This window comes from Dermochelys coriacea, chromosome 3 (genome assembly GCF_009764565.3).
Source record: "Dermochelys coriacea isolate rDerCor1 chromosome 3, rDerCor1.pri.v4, whole genome shotgun sequence".
Classification (NCBI taxonomy): domain Eukaryota; kingdom Metazoa; phylum Chordata; order Testudines; family Dermochelyidae; genus Dermochelys; species Dermochelys coriacea.
The window spans coordinates 56,390,274-56,407,941 of NC_050070.1; the positions used below are offsets into that span (position 1 = coordinate 56,390,274).

The 17,668-nt window shown below is 43.9% G+C and overlaps 1 protein-coding gene and 1 long non-coding RNA gene across 3 annotated transcripts; both read left to right on the forward strand.

The window, feature by feature from the left end:
- The first annotated feature begins 10,455 nt into the window (after positions 1-10,455).
- Positions 10,456-15,132, forward strand: SDHAF4 (succinate dehydrogenase complex assembly factor 4). Of its 2 annotated transcripts, none has more exons than XM_038397188.2 (3): positions 10,456-10,611; positions 12,398-12,550; positions 14,746-15,132. In XM_038397188.2, exons 1-3 carry the CDS (start codon positions 10,578-10,580, stop codon positions 14,853-14,855), a joined length of 297 nt encoding a protein of 98 aa, XP_038253116.1. In that variant the 5' UTR covers positions 10,456-10,577; the 3' UTR covers positions 14,856-15,132. The 2 variants fall into 2 exon arrangements, with proteins under 2 accessions (XP_038253116.1, XP_043366383.1); XM_043510448.1 differs by lacking the exon at positions 10,456-10,611 and adding an exon at positions 11,879-12,280.
- Positions 12,557-14,132, forward strand: LOC122459269. The gene is made up of 2 exons (XR_006279828.1): positions 12,557-13,679; positions 13,788-14,132. It is a non-coding gene; the product is annotated as an uncharacterized LOC122459269 (long non-coding RNA).
- Positions 15,133-17,668: the final 2,536 nt, after the last annotated feature.

A 17,668-nucleotide genomic window follows, 5' to 3' on the forward strand; every position in this document is an offset into this window, starting at 1 on the left:
TGCAAGGATAGGTTCCTGGGTTAGTGGTTCTGTTGTGTGGTGTGTGGTTGCTGGTGAGTATTTGCTTCAGGGGGGCTGTCTGTAAGCAAGGACTGGCCTGTCTCCCAAGATCTGTGAAAGTGATGGGTCATCCTTCAGGATAGGTTGTAGATCCTTGATGATGCATTGGAGAGGTTTTAGTTGGGGGCTGAAGGTGATGGCTAGTGGCGTTCTGTTATTTTCTTCGTTGGGCCTGTCCTGTAGTATGTCTGGCTATGTAGACTCCCTCCTCAGGCCCTACGTTACCAGCACTCCCAGCTATCTTCGAGACACCACTGACTTCCTGAGGAAACTACAATCCATTGGTGATCTTCCTAAAAACACCATCCTGGCCACTATGGATGTAGAAGCCCTCTACACCAACATTCCACACAAAGATGGACTACAAGCCATCAGGAACAGTATCCCCGATAATGTCACGGCTAACCTGGTGGCTGAACTTTGTGACTTTGTCCTCACCCATAACTATTTCACATTTGGGGACAATGTATACCTTCAAATCAGCGGCACTGCGATGGGTACCCGCATGGCCCCCCAGTATGCCAACATTTTTATGGCTGACTTAGAACAACGCTTCCTCAGCTCTCGTCCCCTAATGCCCCTACTCTACTTGCGCTACATTGATGACATCTTCATCATCTGGACCCATGGAAAAGAAGCCCTTGAGGAATTCCACCATGATTTCAACAATTTCCATCCCACCATCAACCTCAGCCTGGACCAGTCCACACAAGAGATCCACTTCCTGGACAATACAGTGCTAATAAGCGATGGTCACATAAACACCATCCTATATCGGAAACCTACTGACCGCTATTCCTACCTACATGCCTCTAGCTTTCATCCAGATCATACCACACGATCCATTGTCTACAGCCAAGCTCTACGATATAACCGCATTTGCTCCAACCCCTCAGACAGAGACAAACACCTACAAGATCTCTATCATGCATTCCTACAACTACAATACCCACCTGCTGAAGTGAAGAAACAGATTGACAGAGCCAGAAGAGTACCCAGAAGTCACCTACTACAGGACAGGCCCAACAAAGAAAACAACAGAACGCCACTAGCCATCACCTTCAGCCCCCAACTAAAACCTCTCCAACGCATCATCAAGGATCTACAACCTATCCTGAAGGACGACCCATCACTTTCACAGATCTTGGGAGACAGCCCCCCAATCTGAAGCAAATACTCACCAGCAACCACACACCACACAACAGAACCACCAACCCAGGAACCTATCCTTGCAACAAAGCCCGTTGCCAACTCTGTCCACATATATATCCAGGGGACACCATCATAGGGTCTAATCACATCAGCCACACTATCAGAGGCTCGTTCACCTGCGCATCTACCAATGTGATATATGCCATCATGTGTCAGCAATGCCCCTCTGCCCTGTACATTGGTCAAACTGGACAGTCTCTACGTAAAAGAATGAATGGACACAAATCAGACGTCAAGAATTATAACATTCAAAAACCAGTTGGAGAACACTTCAATCTCTCTGGTCACTCGATTACAGACCTAAGAGTGGATGTCCTTCAACAAAAAAGCTTCAAAAACAGACTCCAACGAGAGACTGCTGAATTGGAATTAATTTGCAAACTGGATACAATTAATTTAGGCTTGAATAGAGACTGGGAATGGATGAGTCATTACACAAAGTAAAACTATTTCCCCATGGTATTTCTCCCTCCCACCCCACCCCCCACAGTTCCTCAGATATTCTTGTTAACTGCTGGAAATAGCCTACCTTGCTTGTCACCATGAAAGGCTTTCCTCCTCCCCCCCCCCGCTGCTGGTGATGGCTTATCTTAAGTGATCACTCTCCTTACAGTGTGTATGATAAACCCATTGTTTCATGTTCTCTGTGTGTGTATATCAATCTCCCCTCTGTTTTTTCCACCAAATGCATCCGATGAAGTGAGCTGTAGCTCACGAAAGCTTATGCTCAAATAAATTTGTTAGTCTCTAAGGTGCCACAAGTACTCCTTTTCTTTTTGCGAATACAGACTAACACGGCTGCTACTCTGAAACATATGAAATGCGTGTTGGTGGTGGCAGCCTACCTCAGATGTCGGGGTATCCAGATTTACTGCTACCTCGATGACTTGCTCATCAAGGGCTGGTTCAGGTCCAGCGCAGCATCAAGATGCTGCAAGCCATTTGTCAAGCTCTGGATCTACTGATAAACAAACAAATATCATCATTAATCCCAGTCCAAAGGATATAGAGTTTATTGGAGTGGTACTCGACTCTATCTGAGCCAGAGCATTTCTGCCAGAGGTCAGGTTCAGGGCAATGTCACATCTCATTACCAGCGTCACCACTCACTGTGGCCTGAGTCTGTCTCAAATTATTGGGTCACATGGCAGCATGTACATATGTTGTCCACCAAGTGAGACTCAGGCTGCACCCCCTCCAAATGTGGCTGGTGTTGGTTTACTCCCCAGCCAGACATAGATTCATAGATACTAAGGTCAGAAGGGACCATTCTGATCATCTAGTCCAACCTCCTGCACAGCGCAGGCCACAGAATCTCACCCACCCACTCCTACGAAAAACCTCACCTATGTCTGAGCTATTGAAGTCCTCAAATCGTGGTTTAAAGACTTCAAGGAGCAGAGAAGCCTCCCTCAAGTGACCCGTGCTCCATGCTACAGAGGAAGGCGAAAAACTTCCAGGGCCTCTCCAATCTGCCCTGGAGGAAAATTCCTTCCCGACCCCAAATATGGCAATCAGCTAAACCCTGAGCATATGGGCAAGATTCACCAGCCAGATACTACAGAAAATTCTTTCCTGGGTAACTCAGATCCCATCCATCTAATATCCCATCTCAGGGGATTAGTCCTATTTACCCTGAATATTTAAAGATCAATTACTTACCAAAATCCCATTATCCCATCATACCATCTCCTCCATAAACTTATCGAGTAGAATCTTAAAACCAGATAGATCTTTTGCCCCCACTGCTTCCCTTGGACATCACCTAGACAAGGTCATCACGAATCCTCCAAGGGTATTTACCTCTCTGCAGTGGTGGATGTTGCTGTTGGAAGGAGTGCCATTTGCAAGTCTGTGACCCATGGTCTCCCTGGTTTTGGATGCATCTGACCTCAGTTGGGGAACATAACTTGGTACCCTGCAGACTCAAGGGTTATAGTCTCGAGAGGAGCTTGCATTACTTATAAAAGTCAGGGAGCTCAGGGCCATTTGTCTAGCCTGTGCTGTCTTCCTTCCCCAGCTGTCCAGTCGAGTGGTGCAGGTGTTGACGGACAACACAGCCTCTATGTTCTGTGTCAACAGGCCTGGGGGAGTGCTTTCATCAACTGTATGTCAGGAGATCCTCTGCCTGTGGGACTTTTGCATTCAGCATTCAATCCACCTGGAAGCCTTGCACCTCCCCGGCACCCGGAACATGCTGGCGGATCACCTCAGCAGGTCCTTCTCTTACCACAAGTGGTCACTCCATTTGGAGGTCGTCAGAATGCTCTTACAGAAGTGGGGGCTCCCCAAAGTGGATCTGTTCACCACCAGACAGAACAGAAAGATCCATCAGTTCTGGTCTCTTCAAGGCCTCGGCAGAGGCTCACTTTCCGATACTTTTCTCCTGTCATGGTCAGTATGTACACCTTTCTGCCAATTCCACTCATCAGCAAAGTCCTCTCAAAAATCAAGAGAGACAAGGCATGAGTCATTATGATCACCCCGGAATGGCCGCGCCAGCATTGGTTTGGCACCCTCAGGGACCTGGCTGTGGCAGCCCCATGGTCACTTCCCAGCCACCCGGACCTACTCTCTCCACAGGATTGTGGTCAGCTTCTGCACCCGAACCTTGCCTCTCTCCACTTCACAGCTTGGATGCTGCATGGCTGAACAGGCCTGCTTCAGTCAGGTACAGCAGGTTCTCTTGGAAAGCAGAAAGCCCTCCACCAGAGCGAGTTACCTGGCAAAGTGGAAGCGTTTCTCCTGCTGGGTGTCGGAGGGCAACATCTTCCCGACCTAGTTGTCTCCGCAGTCCATCCTGGATTACCTGCTTCACTTAAAGTACCAAGGCCTCGCCTTCTCTTAGATCAAGGTGCACCTGGCAACCATATTGGCCTTGCATCCAGGGTAAGTTGGTATTCTCACATGAGATGTCAATCAGGTTCCTGAAGGGCTTGAAAGGTTCTTTCTGCTGATCTGGGACCTGGTTTCCCAATGGGACTTCAACCTTGTCCTCTCCAGGCTCACGGGTCTGCCCTTTGAGCCCATGGCCTCTTCTTCTCTTTTCCACCTGTCGTGGAAGGTTGCATTCCTTGTAGTGATTACCTCAGTGAGGCGCATCTTCAAGATTAAAGCTCTCACTTCAGAGCCCCCATACACGGTTTTCTACAAAGACAAGGTCCAGCTGTGGCCCTATCCGGCTTTTCTCCCTAAAGTGATGTCGCATTTCCATGTCAACCAGGATAGCTTCCTCCTGGTGTTCTGTCCAAAGCTTCACTCGACCAGTGAGGAGAGGTAGCTGCACACTCTAGATGTCAGGCACGCTCTGGTGTTCTACATGGAGAGCACCAAGCCGTTCTGCCGGTCAACCCAGCTCTTTATCGCGATAGCTGACAGGATGAAGGGCCTTCCGGTGTCCTCTCAGAGAATTTCGAATTGGATCACCACCTGCGTTGGTACTTGTTATGAGTTTGCGCAAGCTGTGCCTCCACTGATAGTGAAGGCCATTCGACTAGGACACAGGCGTTTTCGGCTACCTTTCTGGTCCCTATCCAGGATATAGGCAGGGTCGTGATGTGGTCTTCAGTGCACACGTTCACTATGCATTATACCATCCCCAGCAAGCCAGAGATGATGCTGGCTTCGCAGAGTTGTGTTGCAGTTGACAGGTCCATGGACTCCGGTGGTACTGTTTGGGAGTCACCTACAAAGGAATGCGTAAGAGCATTCCAAGCACTGGAAAAAGAAAAGACTGTTACCTTTTCATAACTGTTGTTCACTAGATGTGTTGCTCATGTCCATTCCATGACCCATGATTCCATGACCCACCCTCCTTCCTCACTGTTGAAGTTTCTGGCATGAAGGAACTGAGGGAGTGGGGAGCCATACGCATGCAACTCCAGAGGGCACCAGAGTCGGTCCCCTACGGATAAAACTGAGGGTAAAACTTCCCGCACCAGTGTATGTGGCAAGCACACACACCTAACATGGAATGCACACGAACAACACATCTCAAAGAACAACAGTTAAAAAAAGCTAACTGTCTTGTCCTACGAGTGAAGGGGGATTTTTTCACCCATTCTCCTTCTCCTGGAACTGATGTCTTACACACTATTCACCTTCATCCTTTTTGGCAATGGAAAAGAGGGCTTTTGACTCGCTTTCTCAGTCCGTACCTTCAGCTCTCTGATGTTCATAGCCACCATAATGGGACCAAATTCTGCAGCGGAAATTACTACATTTTTAAGCCTCTCTATTTTCAGTTTAAACCTATTTTTACCGAAAAAATCCTGGGTTTTACAAAAAGTATCTTGTTTTTTTCCCCGATTTTCACTCTACCTTTGTATCAGTTAAATATATAAAAATAACTTATTTTATTTGGAAAATACAGTACATTGCATGATATATATGTATTACGATAATAAATTAGACTGTGTGTATATGCAAAGCTGCCTGTTGAAGTAAGGTTGTGTATTAGTCAAGAAGATTCAAACAAACAAACAAACAGGCATGCACACAAGCTCTGAAATGCATGCACATCTGCCCATACTGATGAGTATCGCACCACCATATACACATTTCAAGCTGTCAGCCAATAACGGTGTAAAGGCTTGATACAGATTTTCATTTTCTTCCCATTTTAGAGTATCAGAATATGTTTCAGAACACAAGAAAATATTCAAAAGTTTTTAAAAAAACAAAAACAGGAGAAAAGGAGGAAGTTGTGTTCTTGGGGAACTAGGGCGCAGTGTCCAGCCTGTCTAACTCATGAAAGCCCTACCCCCTGTGACGGGTTGGATCAGAGAAACTCCCTTGGGAACAGCCAACTGATGTGCCAAGACTACCATCAAGATTCCAAACCGCCATTAATGGCCCACACTTCGCATAATTACAATAGGCCCTCGGAGATATATTTCTAGTTTCAGATACAAGAGTGATACATTTATACAAATAGGATGATCACACTCAATAGATCATAAGCTTTGTAATGATACCTTACAAGAGACCTTTTGCATGAAGCATATTTTAGTTACAATATATTCACACTCATCAGCATACTTTCATAAAATCATATAGAGTGCAATGTCACCCCCACTCCCACCCTCAGCCTTTGCTTGAACCAAAGCTGATCAGAAGAAAGACTTACAAAAAGCAATGAAAAGGCAGTGGAAGACAAACTTAAACCCCTCCAGACAAGGGTGACAGGATTAAGGAAACTCCCCTAGCGTCATTTGCATCGAAGATGGGACAGGGAGGCATCTCCATTAGCATGCAGAATGGAGAACAGAGGTTTCAAGGCAAGAACCATACTGAACTCTGGGACCAGAAAAGCAGGGAAGCACTGCATGATGGGGGATCTCTGCTCCAGATATTAATGAACCCATGCCTCCACACGCAGCTCAGTAGTTATCAGACCAATTCTAGTAATACATCATTTATTGGTATCCAAAATACTGAAGCTGCCTAATTGCATTGTGAGCTCCCTCAAAGGAGCAATACCCATAGCCAAGAATGATCAGTTTCTATTGTCTAGCCTGAACAAAACAACTTTGGTATACTCCTGTCATAAATATAAAGGGAAGGGTAACAACCTTCCTGTATACAGTACTTTGAAATCCCTCCTGGCCAGAGGCACAAAATCCTTTTACCTGTAAAGGATTAAGAAGCTCAGGTAACGTGGCTGGCACCTGACTAAAAGAACCAATAAGGGGACAAGATACTTTCAAATATGGGGTGGGGTGGGGAAAGGTTTTGGTCTGTCTGTTCTGTGTGGTTGCCAAACACAGCTCAAGGAAGCACGCAATCCAACTCCATTAGAATTAGTAAATACTAGCAAGGGAATGTGTTAGCTTATTTTTGTTTTGGCTTGTGATTTTCTTTGTGCTGAGAAGGTGGTGTATTCCTGGTTTTCTTTTTGTAACTTTAAAGTTTGGTGCAGAGGAAAATCCTCTGTGTTTTTAAATCTGATTGCCCTGTAAGATTATCTTCCATTCTAATTTTACAGAGGTGCTTCTTTTACCTTTTTTCTTTTTAATAAAATTCTGTTTCTTTTAGAATCTGATTGGGGTTTTTTTTTTAGTGTCCTAAAAAAACCCAAGATTGGTCTGTGCTCATCTTGTTTATTCTCAAGCCTCCCCAGGAAAGCGGGTGTGGGGGCTTGGGGGAATATTAGAGGGGAATAGGAACTCCAAGTGGTCCTTTCCCTGAGTTTGTCTAAGTCACTTGGTGGTGGCAGCATTACCTAATGCAAGGTAGAAGGGAGAATTTGTGCCTTGGGGAGTTTTTAACCTAAGCTGGTAGAAATAAGTTTAGCGAGTTTTTCATACGGGTGCCCACGTCCGTACCCTAGAGCTCAGAGTGGGGAGGGAAACTTGACAACTCCCTTGAGCCATCAGTTTACCCATAAACAAATCTAGTGTTCTCCCTTGAACCATTGTTCTTTCCTTACAAAAACCCCTACCCACACTCAGGTAAGTGCTCTGATGCCTGGATCCAAAAACTGCATCAGTTCCATTAGGACTTCTTCTCCTGACTGATCGTGCTGGGGGCTATGTCTGTCTGGCACTCCGGACCCTCAGCTACCACCACCACCACCTGGGAACCCTGATCGATTCAAGCTGCATGGAATGGTGAGAACCTCTCTCTCTCTCTAGGTATAGCCTTCTGACCCTGACTTGTGTGATCAGGTATAGTTTTCTAAACCTGACTTTTATAATGAAATTTAAGTTATATTTAATATTCTGTTTTATTTGTTTGGCTCCCCTTGTATGGTTATTACCTGGCAATAAATAACAGTTATGGTTAAGCTAGTTGCTTCTCTCTCTCTCTCTGCAGCAATGCTCCTTGTACCTAAACTAAAGATACCTGCAGCGCCCAAAAATCCTGTGGGTTACTACCAGAACAATTATAACATGAAAGTGGGGATAGGGACGTGCTGAACCTGCTTGGAAGTGCTGCTCGACCTAGCCTGATGAGTCCAGGGGAATATAAGAGTGGAAGCTTGAAAGTGCTGCTCAACCCAGCATGTTCAGGCATACTCTGTTCCAGTGCAGTGCCCATGACATATGAGGATGACAGCATGGAAGTGCTGCTCGACACAGCCTACTTGGTCCAGGAACATATAAGGAGTCAGCTTGGGAGTGCTGATTAACTCAGGCCTCTCATACGTGCACTGTTAATATGTGTGTGTGTGTGTATGTCTGATTCTGGGACTGGAAGAACTGGGTAACCTAGGTCATGCAGGATAGCTCCATTGGGAGGGAACTTGCAGACGGGATAAGTAGAGCTCTGTGTGAGAACACAAGTGACACAAGCAGTATATTGACAGAATTACCAAAACCCCCCAGCCCCACAGAAGAGTAACCCTAATAAATGAGTGTACCCCAAAGTAATACGAAAATCTGGTAACAGTGGTGTGCATGCATTGCAAATCATGTGGCCCAATTATTAAAAGTAAATACTTATCAGCTAATAGTACTAAGTCCACAACAGTAAACTATTCAAATTAAAAGTTTTTCTTGGGAACTGTAGATATTTTTTTTTCTTAAACTCACAGGTGGCATTGTGTTTTGAGTTCTGTTTTAGTTCTGCAGCAAACCACATTGAATTCCATTCATCGAAGCATTAATCTACTCAATACTTTTTTTTCCGGTCCTTTCGTCCATCACAATAAACTCTGATATTTACCCAGAAAAATTAATAGTTTTTTCCACCAATTTCCATCTATTTTTGTTGTAGTAATAAACACTGATAAATTCCCTTAAAAAATAAATAAAATAAAAACCAAAACCCAAGGACCCTATATATTTTGCAGCAAAAACCTCTAGACAATAGTAGGCACGTTCTTTTGGGGCAGGGAAACAGAAAACAGAATGTCAGACACTTAGTCGTAGAAAATGGCAAATTCTACAGTAAAATTATGGGATTCTGTAGCTTCTTGGAAAAATGTCAACTGGTTGTGGAATTGCAGAGTTCACAGGGCCCTGAGTGAGATGACTGGGGCAGTTCACACAACTCAGAACTATTGTTTCAAGACAGTCTGCAGCCTCAGAAAAATATCATTTCATCAGTTACATTCAATTCATGTTTTCAGTGTTTTATCCACACTACAGGTTCAAGAAGTAAATTCTGTTTGCAGAATACACCAAATCTGGCTTTTCATGCCTCAACTAATTTTTAGATGAAAAAATTGTTCTATATTTGATCCTACAGTGTTCTTTTATCCTTATGGGCTTGAAAAAGTGAACATATTAGCAAGAATTGTCAGTGTTTTGTAATACTTCCTACACAATTGGTTTTTTTCTCTTGCCCACAAGATCTTAGGCCGTGTGTACCCACAAAAGTTTAATTTAATTAATGTAAATTTTTTTTAGAAATGGATATAGTTAAACCACTTAAGTCTTATGGTGTGGACACTTTCTCAGACTGATTTAAGCATGCTTTATATTGGTTTCACTTACTCTGATCAGGAATTGACTTAAGCTAAACCAAGAGACTTCAATTTGAGTGTCCACAGAAGAGAGTCCTGCAGTGAAGAGTGGTACGTTCTGTTTGTAGATAAGGGGACAGTAGGAGCTTTATCTTCTTGACATGCTTTTGTGTTCCTCTACCTAAATTCTCCAGACTTTTATTTTCCCTGGAGGGGAAGGGGGCAGACTGTAACAATTTTTCTGTTTTGAGTGGTGCCAGCCGTAATCCTCTTGACTCTTCATCATTCTAGAAGCATGGCTTGCACTTACAGCACACAATAAGTTTTCCCACTCTTTTTAGAGAGGGCCCTAATGGAGGGAGGAGGGGGGGGGGGGGCCCGTTTACAAGTATTTCTGAAGCAGCTCCCGCTGACTGGAGCAGCTGAGGGCTTTGTGAAGTTGAAGGGGATAGTTGTGGCCTGGTCCTGTGTCCCTTCCGCCTCGGAAACTCCCCTTGACTTCAACACGCTTTGTGGTTAACGCGAGCAGTGGAGGGAATCCCAGGCTGGTTTATGAGAAACGGGGTGTAAACACCGCTTTGCTAGAGCTGCCTTGCAGCCCTGAGCCCCGCACCCCCCAGCCCTGCGGAGAGCCGTGCATCGGGCGGGCAACAGCGGCAGGGGCGCGACTTTCCTCAGACTCCCCGACACGCGTCACCCGCCTGCGGGGCGGGAGGGAGGAACAGGGAGCGGTTCGGGGCGGGCGGGAAAGCGCCCGGTCTGCAGCTGCCCCGCCCCGCGCTGCCCCCCTCCTGCGGCGGGGCCCGGCGCCCTTTCCCAGCCGGCTGCCGCGCAGGCTCAGGCCAGGCCTCGCCCCTGCCTGCCCGGCGTCCGCCGCAGCTCGGCGCGGCGCGTCATGGCTCTGCGGCTGCTGCTGGGCCGAGCGACGAGTAAGCGGCTAGGGTCGGGCGGGGCCGGGCCGGCTTGAGCTACCCGATGCGCCGCTCCGGCGGGCCCGGACCCCCGGGGGGGGGGGGGGCGCTGAGGGCGCAGCACGCCCTGGGCCGCTGCAGCGTGGTGGGCCCTGGCTGCGGGCGGCTGCCGCTGCGGGGCTCCGGCCTGCTGCTGGGGGCTCTGCGTGGCGGCTCCCCTCTGGCTGCGCCTCCTGCTGGCGGCCAGGCACGGGCGGCTCCGACCCCGGCGCGGCGGGTGAAGTCGCTGCTGTTGGGGTTGGCCTCCGCCAGCTGCATCGAGGTCAGGCTGCGGCCCCCGTCCCCACTGGGCACTGACCAGCGAGACAGGGGGCCAGGCCGAAAGCCCCCCCCCCCGCCCTCCTTTGCCAGAGAAGACCCTGGCCTGGTGCTGCCTGAGGCAGCTCCCTCTGCAGCAGCCCCTGACTTTGCGGCCCTCTGTACAGCTTAGGAACACATTGCGCATCAAGCCTGGTATTTTCATCTGAATTGAATTATTCTGGAGGGCGCCACTAAGCTCAGCCTCGGGGAGATGTCTGTGGAGTTAGGGCAGAGGGGAGTTAAAAGGATTTGTCCCCTTGCTTGTGCTCTGTAAACGTACTGCTTTTCTGCCTTGCATTGGTCATCTTACATCGTGGAGGTTTCCTTGAGGAAGGATTTCCTTTTGTTTGTTAAACTCTCTCCCCTCTTCTACCGTTTAAAAAGTGTTCGTATTCTTCCATATCCATAACGATCTCCAGACACAGCTAGGCATTTACTGGATTTTTTTTAAATGACAGCTCCTTTTCTTCGCAAACGTTCTGCTTCCTTACGTGTGTTGAGCTGTATGTTTAGAGCGCTGTGAGTTGATGAGCTGACAGGTTTTCACACGACTTGGCTGTGATTGTGAAGTGGGGCTATTGCCAGATGTTTCCCCAAATTCACTTTTTAAATGTTGATGGGGCTTTCTGAGAAAAATCAATATTTTTCTTTTAATTTTGTGTGTACATCTTGATTATACAATTTAGATTAGGAGTACTTGTGGCACCTTAGAGACTAACAAATTTATTAGAGCATAAGCTTTCGTGAGCTACAGCTCACTTCATCGGATGCAAAATTTTTTTCCACCAAATGCATCCGATGAAGTGAGCTGTAGCTCACGAAAGCTTACGCTCTAATAAATTTGTTAGTCTCTAAGGTGCCACAAGTACTCCTTTTCTTTTTGCGAATACAGACTAACACGGCTGCTACTCTGAAACAATTTAGATTGAATTCAGATCGCCTCACTTTTGTCTCTGTTTCCTCACTGAAGGCTTTGGTTGGAATTGCTTTGCTGCTGTAGCAAGGGGCTGAACAGCGTCCCAGCACCTGCCCCTGGCTGCTGGGAGTAGACCACCCCATCAAGAGGCTGCTGGGAGGAAGTCAAAGCCCGCTCCTGGGGGAAAAATGTATTCATTAGAACATGCCAGCATACTTATTATCTTGACTGCTTCAAGTGGTTTATAACCTTATCAAGTTTGAGAGCCAAGATGTACACTAGAACACTGTTTCTTTCGGTATCTGCTTCTAAGGTCTAAAATTAAGAAAGTGCACTGACGTCTTAGGACTTTCTGCACATTCATATTAAATCTTTTTGTGCTCCTGCCCAGAATGAATGCTTCATTCTCTAGTAGGTGGAGTTGAGTGAGTGTCTATGAGGATTTTTAAACGCTGGTTGATGCAGTTATTCAGCATAAAACTGTTACATTTTAACAAACTTACATGTTAATGTGCATTTGTTTGATAGGGCCAGCTCCGCTGTGCAGCTCCTTGAGGAGAACTAGTTCTAATGTGGAAGGAAAGTCTGAACCTATACAGAAATCCCCTAAAAAATCAAAATTACCAGTAGGTCGTCTTGATGAACCAGAGGAGTCCAATAGAGAGAGAGAACCACTGGAAAGTAAGTCATGGTTTTTCTAAAAAAGGAAAAAAAGTACTAATTAAAGGCCCGATCCAGAGAGATGCTGAGTGCCTGCAAATCTTATGTGAGCTGTGGATGCTCAGCACTTCTTGGGATCAGGCCTTACATAGGAGAACTCTGAAACATGCTATATATGTTCATAGCTAGCATTAAATGCCATTTTAGTCTATTTTATAGTGCACTGGGAGGTGAGAATAGATGATCTGGTGATTCCTTCTGGCCATAAATTCTATGACTGAGTTGTATATAGTGGTAATAAAACAAAAGCATCAGAGCACCAACTCCTTTTAATATAAGAACTGCTGCTTTTAGGCATTGGTCCTGTAAAGCCCCTTGCACTTGATTTCAGTGGGAAGTCCTTGCAGGATTGGGGCCTTAGAGTGTTACCATTGCTATAAATCACAAGAAAATAAGTATGAACTGTATGAGTGTACCCATGCATTTCTAGGAGCCATTCCTTTTGGCCTAAAACAGGTAAACTCATATAGCATGTTTCATCTGTAGCCACACCCATCCGTAGCACCATGATCAGTTGCCTTTTGTTGTCTATTTCTTAATCTGATTATAAGGCACAAATTCTATTTAATTTACTTTTAAGCTGTCAAGTGCATGGCTTTTTTTACATATCTGTAAATACCGTAAACATTTAGAGTGCTATGTAAATGATTTAAAAAAATAAGTGAGGAATGCCTGAGGCTGTGAGCAGTATTGGACTGTGGTTACCATCAAGATTTATTCCGATTTGGAGAGATCATGTAATCAGAGAGAAAAGCTTATTCTAATTCTGTCTTGTATCCTTTTACCCCCAAAATACGTAAATGCCACCACTGACATTAATTTAACAAATCCATAATTGTTTTGTTTTGTTCATGTTTAGGGGTTCTATGTTTAGGGCTAAGCCGGAAAAATCCTTGAGGTTTTTATTTCCCCCGTGCCTGGGCTTACTGCTGTTGACACTGCAACAATCGTCAGTTAGAAGGCCAATAGCTCAGTTCTTCTATGCTGGCTTCTAACCAGATAGTAAATTAGGACTTAAACTAACCATTAACTATCCACTGCTGTTTTGTCACTACCACTGAGGAGTCTCTTGAGATACTGCTGCTGCTTAGTAACAGTTTTCAGAGTAGCAGCCGTGTTAGTCTGTACTTGTGCTCAAATAAATTTGTTAGTCTCTAAGGTGCCACAAGTCCTCCTTTTCTTTTTTGCTGCTGCTTAGGTATTTTGATAAGTTTTATAGCTTCATTTTAAATAGAGATGAAGCATTTGCGCTCCTGCTACCCATGCCAGAAATCATATGCTAATATTGACGTTTAAAAATCCGTGTAGATGCTGAACAAGACAACACAATAAGGCACATTTTAAATATATTTAAGTTAAAGATGTATTTCTAATTTTTTAGCTTATCTGTCTGGTTTAGGGTTTTATGCTTCTGTCCACCATCATAGCACCTGGTGCCTTCTTTATAAAAGCAATAGCAATCCACATATAATTTCTGGTAGAAATTATTACTTGTGTGAAAACTCAGTTGTTTTTATGTAAACTGAGATGTCTACCCACTCTCTCACACAAAAAAAAAAAAGAAGAAAAAAAAAGAAAGAAATATAGACAGAATCAATCTTGGCCAAAATTTTCAGAATTGGGTGCTTAAAATTGGGGACCTAAGCAAAAGTGAAAAGTGGACTGATTTTCAGAGGTGCCAAGCACATGTAGCTCCTGTTTATTGAAGTAAATTCTCATTTTGAATTCAGTGGTAGTTGTGAATGCTCAGTATCTTTGAATGTCAGGTCACTTTTATTAAGGTGCCTAATTATGGTATTAGGTTCCTGACTGTAGATACCTATGTTTGATAATTGTGGCTAAGATTTTTATCCCCAAGCTCCGTGAAATTGCTATTGCATTAACCTAAATGATTTATTTTTTAAATCAAGATCGGTCTTTTGTTATAAATGTATGCAAACATGTTACACTGTGGAATTTTTACCTTTGTGCTGTATCTGCCAACTTTATAGGTCTTTGAATCATAGATTAAAAAAGATCAAAAAATAGAACCATAGAGTTGGAAGGCACCGCAAGCATCATCTAGTGTAACCCCCTGCCAAAATGCAGGAATTGTTGTGTCTAAACCATCCAAGGCAGATGGCTATCCAGCCTCTTAAGTTTCCATATTGTTTTAGAATTTCCAGATGACATCAATCCTACTACAAAGGAAAAGGGTGGACCCAAAGGCCCTGAACCTACTCGTTATGGAGATTGGGAGAGAAAAGGACGTTGTATAGATTTTTAATGCACAAATGTATCTATATTGCTAATAGTATGTTTGATACTTGTTTAAAGAATTTACTGTAGATAGAGAAATTTTGCCGAATTGTTCCTTTTAATTCTTAAATGGAGCTTCTTTTTTCCAACATGTTTTTGAGGAATATCCTGAAGGTTGTTTTCTGCAAATAAACATTGTTAGTCAGTATTAACCTTTTTAGTTCCTTTACTTGTATATTAAATTAATTTGTGTATTACTCCTGGGGGAATTCTGAACCAAAAAAATAAAAATTCTGCACACAATATTTGAAAATTCTGCATATTTTATTTGTCAAAATAACACAATATAATCATGCCCGTTTTGATTATTTTGGTAATTTATTTCAAAATATCTGTCAGCAAGAATGTTTGTAACAATACAAACCAAAAAAATAAAGATTCTGGTACATTTTTTTTTTTTAAACAAATAGATTCTTTACTAGGCATATTAATACTGAACTTTGTGTAATTTATTTAAATTACAATACAGAACCACATTTCCTTCATCTGTCAGAGGCAGTCCAAATGCTTGGATGAGTCGGGTAATGGAGGAGATGAGAGAGAGAGGGAAGGAGCCTAGGAGTGAACCTGTTGGGTGTGGGTGGGAGGGTGTTTTGGTTGTTTTTTTTTGTTTTGTTTTGTTTTTTTATGGGGGCGGGGGGGGGAGAATTGTTAGGGATTTGGGAAGCCTTCCCCATGCTGACCTTGGCTGACACCAAGACTCTCCCATTCAGTCAGGCACGTCTGTCCCTGTCCCTGCACCCCCCAACCCCATGGGTCTCTGCAGCCCCCATCCCCAGGCTCAACACTGTCATCCCACTAGCTCTTGAGCCCATGTTCCAGTCTGTTCCTCCCACTAATCATTCTGAACCCTAGTCTGTGACACCCCTCCCCCCTGCAGCCTTGTGTGCCACACTCTGCCATAACCTGGCTCTGCAGGCAGCGTGCTGTGATGAACTTCTACTCCTGGGGTAATTCTGAAGCAGTGGGCATAGAATTTTTTATTTTCCCCACATAAAAAACATTTTGCCTAAGTAGTGTTGCAGTTCCACCTTTTGCCCACCAGAGGCCGCTGTGGTGCCAGAACAGGGGCATGAACACAGCCAGCTGTTCTGGCGCCTCAGCGGCCTCTGGTGAGCAAAAAGCAGAACTGCAGCAGTTCTTAGGCAAAATGTTTTTTATGTGGGAAAATACAAAATTATGCGAGACAGGAATTCTTTGTGTCTGCAAATGTGCAGAATTCCCCCAGGAGTAGCATATTAGCTATTCTCCTGGAATCGTTAATATATTAGCAAAGAGTGTGTTTGAATTCTAAGGCCCAGAGTGTTGGTTCTTAACCTACTAGTGACCTTTATTCAGGAATTTCATGTGATTGAGTATTCAGCTGTACCTCATGTATTGCTGGTGCCTCCAATTCTGTGGGAATAAATGTCTAGGGGAAAGACACCCTCAAACTAATAAAAAGTGTCTGTAGAAGTATGTTGTAAACAAGACTGGATAATTGAGAAGGGGTGCCTATGATATAATTATGTTCCGTGATTAATGAGAGGTACTTGTCATTGCAGATGTTTTCTGTAATGGATGAAATAAGGATCTGTTGAAAAATTATTTTAATTCATTAATTGCTGGTTGTCACAGCTGTCAGTAGTAATAACTAGCTTAGAATTCCCTTTAGCTTATCAATCATGTAACCTAAAGATACCATAAAAGAAATTCCCTAAGTAATTAGGTAAAATGAAAATGTAAAAAACGGAACACATAGTGAAATTAATCATGGGAAAGCAATTTTCCCTCCAAAAAGGAGTTTCTTTGACTCACACCCTGTAAACAAGGAGGAGGATTAGAAAGTTAGTTAGGGAATGAACACTGTCAGCATTCTACTAGGTACAGAGGAGGGTACCAAACAACCTTCTCTTCATCATTCCCAGAGAGCAATAAAGTATGTCTTTCTGTATTGTGTATAATGCTGTATTAATCTTTGCTTAATTATCTTAATTATATATTAGTTTGAGACAGTTATTTGACAATCTGAAATTGTTATTAAATTCAAACATGCAACAACATTGCTGTAAAGTAACTTTTTGGAGCAGGTAATTATATCATGTGCCCTAATCTTCAGGAGTATTTTCACTCCCTAATGCAAGACTGGGGATGTGAAACTGATGGTTGTGATAATCTTACTGAAAAATATTTAAAACCAAAACTCTTAAATGTACTAATATTTATAGGGTCATACTGAAAGATCAGTATGTTTCACAAATTGTGTGTGTGTGTGTGTGTGTGTGTGTGTATATATAGAGAGAGAGAGAGAGAGCTATCTCACACACACACACACACACGATTTATGAAACACTGTATAGTGAAATGCAGCCACTACTGGAGAACAGGCCAGCATTTAATTGATATACAACACAATAGTTAAGGGGTAAGGGAAGTTTTAATCAAGGGCACCAGGCCAAATCGCTACTTTTGAAAAGTGCCATGGTTTTTTTTTTATTGTTTGTGCAAAGCATACAGGACCTCAGTTTTATCTTAAAGACTGACAAAGTAAACTGTATGACACTCAATTTATGAATCTCAGAGAGCTGGAGGGCTGAGTTGACCCTCTTGGGACTGGAATTTATGGTTTAAAGCCATCTAGGAATGCCAAACATGAGGCTTAGACAACCGTTATCTCCTGTGGCTTATATAATGATGTGTACGTGTATTTTTTGTTGAATAAATAAAGGTGACTACCTGAAAATTGGTTAAATCCTGTCTGGGAAAAAATAGGTTTATTTTCACAGATTCATAAATATTAAG

Excerpts from the sequence above, each read along its gene's own strand:
- SDHAF4 (XM_038397188.2), top strand. The coding sequence starts at position 10,578 with ATGGCTCTGCGGCTGCTGCTGGGCCGAGCGACGA. Across the intron at positions 10,612-12,397 it reads GCTGCTGGGCCGAGCGACGA|GGCCAGCTCCGCTGTGCAGC; the intron begins GTAAGCGGCTAG and ends TTTGTTTGATAG. Across the intron at positions 12,551-14,745 it reads AGAGAGAGAACCACTGGAAA|AATTTCCAGATGACATCAAT; the intron begins GTAAGTCATGGT and ends ATATTGTTTTAG.